Here is a 14,693-nt window from a genome sequence, read left to right as displayed (position 1 = left end):
TAATTAAAAAAAACCGCACTATTTCGAAACCGCATAAAAAAAGCCGCATAAAAATAGAACCTACTGTATATATTATTGTTGTTATGTTTATATAAAAATAAATATAATAATGATGTTTATATATGTTATTATTATGTTCATGTACAAATAAATATAACAATAATATTTATATAATGGGTTATTTGTATATATAATATACATAAATAAAAAAAAATAAATAATGATATATAAATATAAATAATGAGATATATATACAGAATTTATAATTAGTGATGACTAGTTGTTAATAATACCTGTTGTTTTAATGTTTTTATTATTAATTTATTATTATATATGAAGGAAAAAATGTATGGTAATATTTACCACATACCTTATAAGATATGTTGTATACTAATATATGTATATAAACATGCATACATACATACATATACTTTGGTGCAATTTTCATAGTCTAATATACATATGCCCTTTGCCAATACATACAAACATGCATATATACAATTTCGCGCAATTTTAAAACAAAAAGAACAAATCTATATGTAAAGATGCATACAAATCATATGGACATATCAAATGTACGAATCTATTCTCTACGATATGATATGATAAGAAAAGTAGGAAATGAAGGGAGTATTTCGAGTGTAACGTGTCTTGAAAAAGTCAAATCGATGATGTTGCCTCTTAGTGTTGTTGACTTATTAACATCTGATGCACAATCGAAATTGAACATATCTTTCATGAATTTGATAAATGCTTCGTCATTTTTCACGTTTGTGTAAATGTAACTTGATCAATTCCATTGCGATTCCATTTACCTACTTCTTTATATCCGTACAAAATATCTATCAAACAAATAAAATTAAAATTTTCTTTTGAAAAATGCAACCATTCCATCAGTATTTTCTTATGACGTTGTCACGTTAAACTATCTTCAGTAAACCGACTTTACAGACAACCTCTTTTTTTCGTTTTGTTTTGTTTGTCGCATTATTTCGTTGATTTTTTTTTATTTATTTCATTATTTGTTTCAATTTTTTCGTTTTTTTTTTTTTTTTTTGATTGTGTCCTTTTATGAAAAGATGAATTATTTCAGTCACAGTTTTGTACTGAGTTGCGGTTAAATTCTGAAAATTGCCACCAGATTGCATACCACTTGCTCCATACACCGCGCTTTTCAGTAATCCAACATTTTTTTCACTTTACTTTAGATTCCTAAGCAGCGACCCCAAAAATATTAAAATATGACGGGATCCAACATTTTTGCATCAGTTTTGTAAAGATTTTAAAAAATGTATTTGCTTATTTGCGAATTTAGCGTCTTTTAAGTGGCAGAGTATTGACGCCATTTTTAATTTTAAATTCTGCCACTTCCAATTGAAAGGGCATTAGTTTGCGAGTATTTTGAATTATTGCAGGTTTATTTTAGTTGCTTATAATTTTGTTTATATATGTACATACATATATTGAATATGTAAAACTTACTTCCATTTTTTTTTATCAACTAAAAAATGTTCACATAACTAGTTTTGTCGCACTTATGTATGTACACAAATAAATTAAAACCAGCTAAGCAATGCTCTTCGTCATGTTTCATAGAGGGTAGAAAATGTGCCTTAAATATCATTAAACCGAAATAAATAAATGTGAAGATAACTTTTTTTGAAAGTGCGGTCAATAAAATTAATTATGTTTGGTTATGATATATTTTCTATGCACTACGCGCATATATACAGTTTTAGAAGTTTTTGCGAAAATATTGAGTACACCAACGAGGATTCTGGACTCCATAAAGTATTAGCTAAGAAGAGCAGTATATCCATGACCAACCCCAAAAAAAGAGACGGAATCTTCACCGAAAGTGAAGATGAGAAAGTTAGAATACTTCTTGCGGCACACTTTCCAGGTTCCTTTAGGTTGGTAGAGACAGCAACAGATAATATTGAAAGCCTGGAAGTGTTAACAGCAATGAATGGATTAGTGCCAATGAAATATGTACGACATCAAGATTGAAGCTTCAAGCCGCTAAAATCAACTGGTTTTGATCCTCCCGACATTACTCCAAACAGGCATAGACCTGCTTCTAGAACCACTTACTTGGATTTCTAGAGCAAGTATCGTACTTAGGTACATACCAAAAGTATGATGAAGGGCAAAAGTGGAATTTATATCGAAAGCAGAAAAGAAGGATTCACTTAGTCCTAAATCCTTCGGGATCGAATTGTCCTACTTCATACATCTTGATACTAGCAAATGCACCACTGTATTCATGTCAACATACACATAGGGCTGGGTCATCAACAGAAACTGCACTGCCTGAATGGATAGGCAATATTCTAAATAGGAGAAATGTAGAGATACCAACCAGCTCAGGGAGCATAACGGCAAACACATTTAGCGGGCATCGATCACAGGTGGCGTACTATCACTAATAATGTGGAGCTTAGTTGAAAATGAACTCTTGGTGGAATTGGACAGCAACGGTTTATCATTCCAACGCCGACGTCATAATTATAATATGTAGAGGGAAATTCGAAAAGACTACGTATATTTAATGGAATTCAATTAGAGTTAAAACTAACTAGAAGGTATTGTATTAAGGTGGGGTTAAACATAAATCCAACAAAAACGACCACCGTAAAATGCTCAAGGAAATAGAAAACTGAAACATCTTAAACCAATTTGCTTGAGTTAAAAATGTAAAGGGAAGTAAAATTCTTGCATATAAGATTTAATAAAAAATTACTATGGAAGGAACACATAGAAGAGATTGCGAGAAAGGCTATTAGAGTATTCATGAAATATAAATCGATTACAGTGAAAAGTTGGGGATGTACCAAAATTACTGCGATAGATCTACACTGCTATAGTCAGACCTATAATTTTCTGTGGGATAGCAATCTGAGAGATGTACACGACGAAGTAAACAGTAATAAACACAATAACAGGGCTACGAAGGCTTGTGCGTGTATGCATAATAGGAGCCCTGCTTATATGTTTCACGGCTTCAATAGACGTTCTTCTTGAACTCACTCTTCTTCACATTCCTATCCCATCCCAAGCAAGGATGGCTATCCTAAGAACAACAAAAGCTACCACTGGCTCAGGCATTCATCAACATCAGGCAGAAAGTTTGATATTCTTGCTGGGCTAACCTAACGATGTGCAATTTTGTCAAACGCTTCAAGACTGAAACACTTAAACGCTCTGAAAATTTTTAAATTTCGTTTAATTAACCAAGCGACAAGCCGTCTCCAGCTCCACTATGATTAAGATAAAGTACAGTTTTAAATAAACTAAGCTCTAACTTATTTAGAGCCGGGTTTAACTTAAATATAATTATGCGCCCATTTAATATGTATAGAAATATTAATTATAATTAAATATGTATGTAAAGTATGTATACTCTTGTAATAAGGGGAAAACCTTATTGATATGAAAAAAAAAGGTCTCTCTAACAACTAACAAAATATTTAAATAAATAATTTTTAATAGTGATTTCATATCCTTGTAGCCACTCTGTCTCTTAAAAATTGCGCCTATACAACATGGCCGCCACAGCCTGTTAACATTGACCTTTCCTATTCTATAAAAAAATATACATATAGTACGTAGGTACATATATCTGTACATACTGCAATGTAGCAACATGTTCCTTGCCACCTAATTTCGTTTGTCAACATATGTATTTCTACTGCGTCAGGCAACAAGGCGCCGATTGCCTTCGTTGGGTGCTACCTCACGCGACACAGCGTGCGATGTTTTCAGTTTTCTGCGCATTTCCTGCTCACATAGTCTATTCAAAGGCTCGCCAGTGAAATGTTGTACAACAATTGTTAAATACGGCCACTTGGAGTGAAAAGTGTATAAGCATATGTACATACTGAGATACATAAATATATCACAAGTTTCCGATTGTTCGTAACTCCGACAGCACGCCAGTTTTCCACCTGCTTCAACGGAATAAACAACAAAAATAATAACGCCCACTAAAATTTAAACAACGCAAACGCACTCCCGTTGCCATTGACCTAGAATTTGAAATCAATTGATTAAAACGTCTGCTGTATTCCGCATCGGTCAGACAGCACACGCAGGTTGCAATTCTTTTCAGTTTGTATTGTTCTCTAAGCGAGACTGAAACAGTGTGGCAAATTAGTGTAAAATCAAGTTGATAATAATATCTAAATGCGTGTTTTTAAATTGTTGTTATCTTCTTTGAGTGAATAACTTTTAACAATCTTTTAGGAGCTAAAATCCTAATGTTTCTCTTGTGTAAACTTTAATTATTTATTATGATGGTTAAATAAAAAGCATCCAAATAAAATCTGTAGGTACCAAAAAAATTTATAAATATGTATTATAAATATTATAAACTCCTCTAATTGGCAATACACTTTAAAAACAAAAAAATTGAATCAATAAATAAAGTGAGCATTAACTTACTCTTAATAATAAAAATATCTGCAACAACAATACGGAAAATTCGTTACTTCCAATGTATAATTGTATCGTGAGTATTGACCAGCATTGTCAATTCGACGGCATTTTGGTTGCTAATAATAATCTATGGACTTTTGACAAAAAAAACTTATTTGAACTTAGCATTTTTGAACACCAATAAATTCTGATATTTGAAAGAAAAAATATGTTAATTTAATTCCACATAATTTACATTTTGCATTAGAACCCAAGAATTTAATGCTTTACCGGAAGAAAGTGTTAAGTCGAGGCTAGTGTTTCTGACACCCACGGAAATGCTCCGTTCCTCGCTCTCGCTCATGCTTTAAACTTCACTTCATTCAGATTTGTACCCACTGATTTCACACGTATTCCTATGCTGTTCCAATCAGTCGTTGTTCAAACGGCCTTAGGTAACTGGATGCGAAACTCCTTTTCTCGTGAGAGCACTGCCAAAGTGTGCATTTTTTATAACTTTAGCCAGTGATGCAACAGCGGAAAAAACATTAATGGGATATTTTTTAAACAAAAATTGGAAATTTTAAGTTTCCACACCACCATTGAGGCACGCAAACGGCACGTTAGCGAAGTTAATTTCAGGTACTCGGTTGCCCAACAGGCCTATATCATCCATGCGCATAAAATACAAATCCAATTCAATTATATACGCTTTTAAAGCAAAGCTGAATAGGAAATAAAAGGCTTTTTGAAAATTCTACAAACAAACCTTAATTGAAATTATTTCGCTTCAATTGAATTTATTAAAAAAAAAATGTTTCGAAATGTTTCGTTCTCATTTAAAATGAGAGAGTTTCTCATCTAGTCATCCATGCAGACTGCAACGAAGTAACATGAGCAGTGGCTACTTTGGTTTTTTGTTATATCATTAAACAATTTCATTTTCGTCGTAATCAATCCACATCACGTCAGCAATTTAGCCGATGCCTTCCTCCTGCTGTGAGCCACACCAGAATTAGCCCCACCGTTCGAACGGACTAGTGTACTAGTTCGCTCGAGAATTAAAAATTAGGACGACCTATTGCAGGTGGCCGCCGTAGCCGAATGGGTGGTGCGTGACTACCGTTCGGAAATGCATGGGTTCGAAACTCTGTACATGCCATTCGGAGTCGGCTTAAAACTGTAGGCCCTCCATTTCCAACATTAAGACGCACGCCACAAACTGGAGGAGGAGCTCCCGAGGAACACCCAAAAATGGTGTAAGCGCCAATTATATACTTATATGCTTATATTTATACTTATATGCCATATAATGTAGGCCTCTTAAATATGATTTAGAATTGTATCCCACTATCTAATACTTTCAGTGGCTATACAACATACAATTTTTGTAATTAATTTCGATTCATGTTATGTCCACTTAGGCGAGGTTAGATTGAAGTGTCTGTCCTATGGGAAATACTCAGGCTCTTAGCCCATTGTGATGTCGCATGGGGAACTTTTCCTTATCTCCCCTAAAACCAGTGTGTGCTTTTCAAACATTTTAGAATATCCCGGATTACTTCGTTACAAAGTTGTCTAGTTAGAATAGTGAACCTACGTCTGGATAGAGCAAGATAATGGCACAGAAGGTGCGAGATCGTCTTTTCCTCAACTGGACAGCTTCTGAAGAAGTCATGTGTTTGCACACCCATCCTATGGGGTGTTTGCACACTCTGCGATCAGTGTGCGAAGACTGTGCTTATTTTGGCTTAACAGAGATTCTGGGTGTTTAGCATTGAGAGTCGGGCACAATTGTTGGGCGATTGTGCAGGTGGTTTCATTACGCCATCTTTTATTCGCTGCTCCAACGATTTTCTCAAGGATAAGTAGCTTACATATTTGTAAGGGTATGCCTATGCCATTGTCTATGTACTCATCCGTCAATTTGGTGCTAAGTCTTGCTAGTTCATCGACTCTACAGTTTCCCTCAATGTAGCAATGGCCCATGTTACCTTTAGGTGAAATTACAGCGATCTTGTTAAGAGATATGCGGCATTTCATGACTACCTTTGGAGGTTGTCGGCTGTTTTGTGCGTGATTATATCGCCGCCTGGCTCTCAGTGAAAATGTAGATATCATTCTAGGAATCGCATCACACTGTATCAGTGTCGCGGCATTCATTATTGTCATCAGTTCAGCCTGAAAGACACTGCAGTAGTCGGGGAGCCGAAAGCTAATGGAAGAGATGTTCGGAATATGCACCTCCGCCCACTCTGTCCTTGAGTTTAGAACCATCTGTATATACATGGATGGACTCGCCCTGTCTCACAACGTCCCGTTCCCACTCTTCCCTTGAAGATGAGAGGGTCATGAACTTTGTAATGGCAAGTATAGACGGGAGTGCATAGTCCACTAGTACGAGAAGCTCCAATATGCCAGCCAGGATTTTACCGTGGCCCTAGTCCGTGTTTGACCTTTTACTTAAAGTGTTCAGCCTTACTGCGCACTGCACGTGATATATCTAGCCTGCAGATACATATGTTAGGAACTCTTTTCTAAAAAAAAAATGCATCTATCAAAAAGAAAATAATAAAGTTCAAATAGAAATTTTTAGCTCCAATTTTCACAATTATTTATTAACTTCACAGTACTAATTAAGCAAAGTGTAAAACACTCAGGTAAAATCCTGACGACGAGCTTCATACAATGTTGGTCAGCTTTCCTTTGCACTTAGAAAACTATTTAAGGGTAAATTTTATCTTTAGCACACGTGCGTATTTTACTCTTCTGCATTGAAGCCGATAATTATTTTCTATTCAGTCTCTTTGGTAAGTATTATTTTTAGCTTTTCCAACCGCAAATAGCGCAAACATCGCTGCGCTAAACAAAGCGACCACAGTATCAAAGCATCATTGAAGGGTGAAATCGTATAAAAAATATCAGCTTCTACTAGGTTTTTTTATTATCATCCCTTATTGTCTTAACAGAATCAAAATCAGAATCAATGTTCTAAAATATTACAATATCAAGAACAATGAGAAAAAAATATTTGAACCTTAGAAAATAGTATGTAGGGTTTTCAGGTTATGCTAAAAGAATCTAGACATTAATTTTGTATATATATTTATATACTTAATTAACTTTCTAACCACAAATTATGCGTGACTTATTTTTACCATATTTATAACAATCGCTTAAGTGAAATCTAAATAGAAAAGGCTACAAATAGGTAATTTTACACCACGCTCCCAAGTCATGTTGACTGATTAAACTATTTGCGAAAATCTGCATGAATTTACTTTTACTATTCCGTTCCCCATTTTATTGAACGGGAGGAATTGGATGTTTGTTTTACTTAAATTAGTATCCAAGTTAATTACTGTATAGTCGTTATCCAATTACGTTTAAACAAAGTTTTGATACTCGTAACACATAATTTTCATTTCTATTTTTTATTTCCTCCGTAATTTTTCAACTATACAGTAGGTTCGGTTTTTATGCGGCTTTTTTTTATGCGGTTTTGAAATAGTGCGGTTTTTTTTTAAATTACAAAATGCATGTCGACCTATCGGGAATTGTACATATAAGCAAGAGTCTAAGCCAGCTAAGCAAAAACTCATCACAGATTACATCAGAAATGCTAACCCTACAAGTATGGAACCGCCTGCATAACTATCTAGATCAGACGTGTACATTTCCTCAAGTGACGAAAGTGATTTTACGCCAAATCCTAAACGAACGCGCAACATGTGGGTATTGTCTGATTTTATTTCTGACTTAAATTTATTTTTCGATTCTGACGTTTCTTAAATAAAGATATAATTTTCAAAAATACAATATTTTGTTTATGCGATTTTATTTAATTATTTCAGATTCATGCGGTCAATGGAACGTATCTATAGTTATAATATGGGACTAGTGCCCTTTTTTATGCGATTTTATTACATTATTTCAGATTTATGCGGTTTTAGCACTTTTGAAACGTATCTATAGTTTTACTATAGAACTGGTAGCTTTTTTTATGCTGTTTTTTTTATGCTGTTTCTTGCGGAACGTATCTACCGCATAAAAACAGAACCTACTGTAATTAGTTTGACAATTAATACATGCTTCAATTCACCCATGAATTGTCTACGCATTTTAAAAAGCTGATAAAGTGATGCCACAAAAATCGATAATGTATTGCGTACGGCTTATGAATCTGTACTTCATATTGTACGGAAGCCTAACAAAAACACTGAAAGGAATGCGGGTAGGGCAAACGAGGGGAGATAGTTCGCAGTTTGAATAATATTAAAATAAAAGCAATCGGATTAAATATTTGATTAAAATGCCATAGTCATAGACGCTGAGAATTCTGATTGAAATTATTGTGTGACAGCTGATTTGCTTAATGGATAATTTTGTCAATAAAAGATGGACAAAATCGGGTATTAGCTGCCCTGATACTAAGAAGTTTCTATTTATTAAAAAAAATATTTAAATTGACATTCCTCAAACTGCTCCGAAATATCAAAACAATTAATGTAATTTCGAACGTGTTAGTGCAAACTAGCATTGCAACCGATCTTTCTTGTTCTTTTCATTACTTTTCATTCCCAATTGATATTAACTTTCGCTTTTCGGCAATGTTGCCATCGAAAATTCTCCTGATCCAATTAAAGTACATATGTGAATTAGGTCTAGTTGTCAATTCACATTCGTTGCACCTTATTCCTGAGATAATTCCGAATTAAGTCGTTAATCCCGATTAACGTCACCGTCTGTCTAGTCTATAAGACATAAGGATAAGCCAGAACATTCATTTTCAAAGTAAATTATTTCAACTCCAGTGTTTTTTATGTCCCTTGTTGTGGGTAATTCTCAGATAAATATGCTTATATTTCTATCAATAGAGCGATACAATTTGAAGTAATTACTAATTACTATCCCATTCTGTTATGTTGGCTTCGGTTTTATGAACACGGAGCTATAAAAATTAATAATATATTCAAACGAAATTAAAGTATTGCCACAGCAACCACGAAACACCAATGGAATATTTTACAAAAGAATATTTCAAGACAAGTTACGCAGCCTATTTTGCTTGTCCCTCTTCCATTGAAAAATGAGATTTTTTTGTCAAATGCACTTTAGTCTGCACTCTTTTTCTGATCATTGATCCCGTAAGCTACACTCAGTATGTAGGGAAATATTTTTTTTTATCTCATGAGTATCATAGAAGAAAGATACTATCTACCATAAGTAAAAAGTTATACTCCATACAAAGCATTTGAGGCGCTACGGCTTTCAACGCTTTAATCAGCTGACAAATCGTATAGGTGAATAAAGCGCTAAAAGCCACGGCGCCTTAACGCTTAATATGGAATTCCAGCTGTAGTATGACAATTAAATACAAAAATATCTAAGATATCTTCTTTAAGATATCCCCCAAAACTGTCAGACAACTAATTGATAGTCCATAGAACCTCCAGTTTCTACCTTTGAGCTCAAATCAAAAAAGAGGATAGTAAACAGTGTTTTCCGGTTTTTTTACCGCGCATATCGCGGCATCGTTACTGCCAGTGAATTTGTCATAAACTGTTTTCAAGCTGACGTAGTTTTAAAGTTTTATTCAAATTTTGTTGTTGACAAACTATTTTTTTAGTATTGACTTTTAAATTGTGCTCCGTTAGTTACATCAACCTAAGCTAGCTTCCCATTTTTATATACAAAAAGTTCGCTAACTTGACATTTTAATACAGCTGATCTAAAATTAAGAAACCTCTTTGAGGCTATGAAACAATTTAGGCGTCACTGCGTTAAATTCACATATTTTCAAATCCAAATGTATGTATCCACTGATCCACTCATATACACATATTTACAAATATTATAAATTAAGCTAATTTAAATAATTTATTGAAGCAGACCTCTATCGCACCATGTGGTGAAGATGAATTATGAAGGATGCGCACACATGAAAACTAATTTATTAATATTAATTATTTTTAGATGGGCATATTTAATACATGAGTATATTTATATACATCCTCGGAGATAACTAAAGAGGATAATCGAATGTGGTAGGGAATTTTTTTTTCTTCTCCAGTTGATTTATGTAATATGTTGTTATAAGTTAATTAGCCGAAAGCCTTTTTTATATAAAATAATAAAGATGTTACTATGTATTATTATAATTACATGGCGACACGTAATTTGTAAAATTTGATCTTTTTTCTGAAATATTTAATATTGTTTTAGCTAAAGTTAGAGTCAATGTCATTTTGCTGATAGATTGGAAATGCGGATTACTAGATGAGGGATCTATTTTGAATTCAAGAATTTTATACCTTCCAGTTGCCGCTAAAGATGCTCCATCATATAATATGAAGTTAATGGATGTTTAAAACTCTCAAGCTAGAACTCCTTAACTTGCGTTCCACGATTCATAGCATTCACTCCTTTATTCAGCTATAAGATTTGTCAGCTGTACTACCATATATGGTATAAGTATTACACGAAAGTTCGTTCTCGAGTTCTGGCTTCGGTACATTGAAGGCAATTAAAAAACCTAATTTAAATTCCTTTTAAGATAAGACAGCCAAGAGATTTGGAATTCTGTGAGGCTCACCGAGATAATATCTAGAGATCAGTAATAATAATTACATAGAAATTACGTATTATTTGTAAGACTATTTAGGGCACTGGCTTTGGTTCACTGACATCGACTTGAATTCAACTCATAAGGATATCTTTGATCGCAATACCTCAGTTGATAGTTTTAATATATATCTCACAAAATTTTGACACCAAGAAAGGTGCTTGCTTGTAAATTTTCAGATTGGAAAATATAATTGGATAATGGTTCCGTGTATAAACGTCCACGTAAATGGGGAGAGTTTTTGACTGTCATTCGCATGGGAGTGGCCAGAAACGATGTTTTTGCACTCGGTTCAAGCAGCTCACAGCTTCCAACTGATCTCATCCAAGTACCCTCTGAGCAGCGACCAGACAACCATTTGAAAGCGAGATATAAGAAGGTGAACCCTGATGAGGTCACTGCGAGGTATTCAGCTTAAGAACGTACCAATATATGGCTTAGCTATATATGGCTTACCAATATATGTATATATTAGCTATATATGGGTTGTGCGTTGTGCTGGTAACCCTCTACGTAATAAAACAAAACTCCATTGAAAAGACGGATACTGACTCCTGATTCTGATCTCCCCAAAAGTCGGCCGCTACTGCAAAATACCCCTTCTGCGATTTACGAATATGTATTTGGAGTGTTTATCCAGCTGCAAAATATAATCCTGACCTCACCGCGGAAATGCGATGGCCGGATCATGACTACTATAGCTGCCATGAGAAAACGCAAATATTTGGTTTGGATTTGTGGTTGGGCGGAGACTACGTCACCTCGCCTCCAGGTAATGAACGGATTACGAGCAATTTAGATTGCTGATTGCTTTACTGAAAAATACAGTAGCAGCTTTGTTCGGTATTTGACCGAGCTGCTCCTCCAATTTATGGTAAGCGTCTTGATGTTGATCCACAAATGGAGCAACATGTAGTTTCATGCAGCTCCCTTATGGCAGTTAGCCTTTATTAGAAGCATTTTCATGGCAAAAATGCAGTCGGAGGTTTGCCAATATTTGCCGTAGAGCGGCCACTATTAGAAAAATCTTTTCTATTATTTGGTATTTCAAGCCCATATCGGGTTTCGAACCCTGGGCCTACCGAATGATAGACCCGCACCAACCCATTCGACTGCAGCGGTAGCTTGCAAAGAAGAAGCAAAATTTATTATCAAAACAAAAATTGCTAAAGTCAAATACGTAAGTTGTTTCGTCAAAAGTTCACAGATATGTATGTGCCCCTCATTTACAACCAATATCCAATACCTACTTGTCTATATGTAATTACTTACATTTTAAAACCAATATCTCACCTCGGGAAAAGAAAATTGAACACTAACCTCTCATCATTCAAAATGGCTTTTATTTTAGGTGGAAATAAAATCTTTTTTCTCCTCACGAGGGATAATTCAAATAAACAAAAAGTCAGAACTTAACTTGCGTCAAATTTATTTAATTATTTACAATTCGTTACCTACAAACATACTTACATACATACATCAACATAAATAGACACGTACAAGCAATGCATCGTAAATCAAGTGTGAGACGTGTAAGTACTCCCACACCTCTACAAATGGACTCCATGTCAGGTTCCACAACAAAATCACCAAATCATGATCCGCGATTCGAAAGTTCAAAAAATGTCGATGATGATCACTATGACAATACGGATGTAGTACCTCGACGTGAATCACTGCACAAACCAACTTGGCAATATATCGTCCCTGGACAGCCACTTCCAAATTCAAACGCCACAATCAGCTCAAATGCGGAGAGCAAAAGTTTGAATGTCACATCGGACTCAGATGAAGATGAATATCTGCGGCGACCAAGTATTGTTGTGCACCATCACTATTATCAGGAGAAAGAAATTCAGCAGCAGCTCCAGCTACCAACTAAGCCTCTACAACAGCTGCGACGCGCCAGCATGCACAGCGGTGTTTGTTTCAAGAGCTCCAGTAATAATGGCAGTAAAAAAATCACACGACATCATACCATTGCAAGTGCTGATGTAAAAATGGCTGTCGATAGTGGCTTGCCTCTGCAGCGCAAAAGTAGTTTAACACATCCCACTCGATCCTTGTTTGTGATGCAGAATGACTCGGAAAGCGCCGGCGGCATCATGCCCACGACTAGCAGCACCAACGCTTCAATCACTACAGCTAACTCACCCATGACAAACATGGATGGTGTAACATTCTGTAAAAATGCAGGTCGCGCTTTAATGCGAATGGTTTCAATAGGTACAAAGCCGAACATCAACGCGACAAAGCGTGCCAACAGCGTCAGTGCTTATAGCGATAGTGGGGAGGAATGCGACATGATGGGAAAGGTGATGTATACCAAATTAATTCTTTTTGTTTTTTATCCATAAAAGCAACATCCAAGGGCCATACATGATATTGTAGCAGCGGATCCTTGTGTAGAAAATTACTTTTGCTTTGAAAATTTGTACATCCCTTTTCTATAAAAGTGTTCCGTGCCCCACGAAGTCCAAAGATTTGACACACAGAGTCAATAATATCACTTAAATGCCGCTTAACCCGTAGAGCACGGAGTCTTTTTCATAACATAATGGTCGAAGTGTGTTAACTTGGGTCATCCAAATGAAAAACTTGCCTTATAATCATAAATAAATTAATAATAGAATGCCACTAATAAGCTTTTATGCAGGATTTAAATTAAAGGTCGACTTCCCAAAGAAAGGAAACAATTACTTACGAAGTTATTAAAGAAAAACTAACCTTGGGGGACTCAAAGTCCCTTGCTCCGTACTCTAAGGGTCAAAGGCAAATCACATTAACGTGGTCACTGGCTTCATTTGGCATGAGAAAGAAGAAAATGCAAGTGTATATATGTATCTGAAGAATATTCGAAAATATTTTTTAATCAGTCATAGGCTTGTTATTTTATAATTTTAAAATGAGTTCTCATTCAACGGTTGTATTTCGAAGATTTTTTGGAGTATTAGTAAGGTCGCGTTCATACAGGCAAACTTTTGCCACTTCAACTTTGCGAATTCTCTTTTGGTGTTACCCATCGTGTTCACACGCGGCAAATCCGTTGCTTGCATTGTTTTAATTTTTAGTCTACAGCCAACAAGAGCATTGTGAAGAATGAGAACAAAGCGTGTTGATCGAGCGCGAACAACTCGGTACCCCTCTGCTTTCCTCGTCTCTCCCTCTTCCACAAGTTACGAGTTGAAGCAACACGATTTGCTGTTTGTATGTATGAACGCTGTCTACTGAAACTTTGAATATAGTGGGCTGTAACAGTTTTATGAGGTGTAACCAGGATGTACAAAATGCAAAGGTGTGGCCAATATCTGACTTTTAACCGGCTCTCAGCGATTTTGAAAGAATCTGCTGATTGTCTAACGTAAGCGGGGTCATGACGAAAAAATTGAGAATGTGTTGGTGATATACGAAAAAAATCAACGTAGTCTGGACCAATGTTAATTCATTGCCCTCTGAACAACGACTGATAAGGCGTTTGGTTCCAAGTGCTACTGCTAAGTCCCTGGTGAAAGAACTCTTTGAGGTGTAAAGCTACTCACTATTGGTGAATCTTGCTCAATAACTTTGTTGTTGCTTCCACAAGCAAAATGTTCGTCAATCGAGCAGGCGAATCAAATACGGCTAATATACAAGAAAATATGTACGTTGTTTT

At 35.4% G+C, this 14,693-nt stretch overlaps 1 protein-coding gene across 4 annotated transcripts in view; it reads left to right on the top strand.

Moving 5' to 3' along the window:
• Positions 1-14,693, top strand: part of LOC129242449 (ras-related protein Rab-26) — a 60,296-nt gene that overhangs the window by 19,473 nt on the left and 26,130 nt on the right. The window contains exons 1-2 of one of the 4 annotated variants that reach the window (XM_054879088.1): positions 3,859-4,094; positions 12,393-13,356. The exons of 2 other annotated variants lie outside the window; for them this stretch is intronic. In XM_054879088.1, the coding sequence (XP_054735063.1) occupies positions 12,547-13,356 (810 nt within the window). In that variant the 5' untranslated portion in view covers positions 3,859-4,094; positions 12,393-12,546. Of the gene's footprint in view, positions 1-3,858; positions 4,328-12,392; positions 13,357-14,693 lie in introns of those variants that run through there. One more of the 4 variants, XM_054879087.1, reaches the window with a different exon arrangement.

This window comes from Anastrepha obliqua, chromosome 3 (assembly GCF_027943255.1).
Source record: "Anastrepha obliqua isolate idAnaObli1 chromosome 3, idAnaObli1_1.0, whole genome shotgun sequence".
Classification (NCBI taxonomy): domain Eukaryota; kingdom Metazoa; phylum Arthropoda; class Insecta; order Diptera; family Tephritidae; genus Anastrepha; species Anastrepha obliqua.
This window is presented reverse-complemented; position numbering and strand designations above follow the sequence as displayed.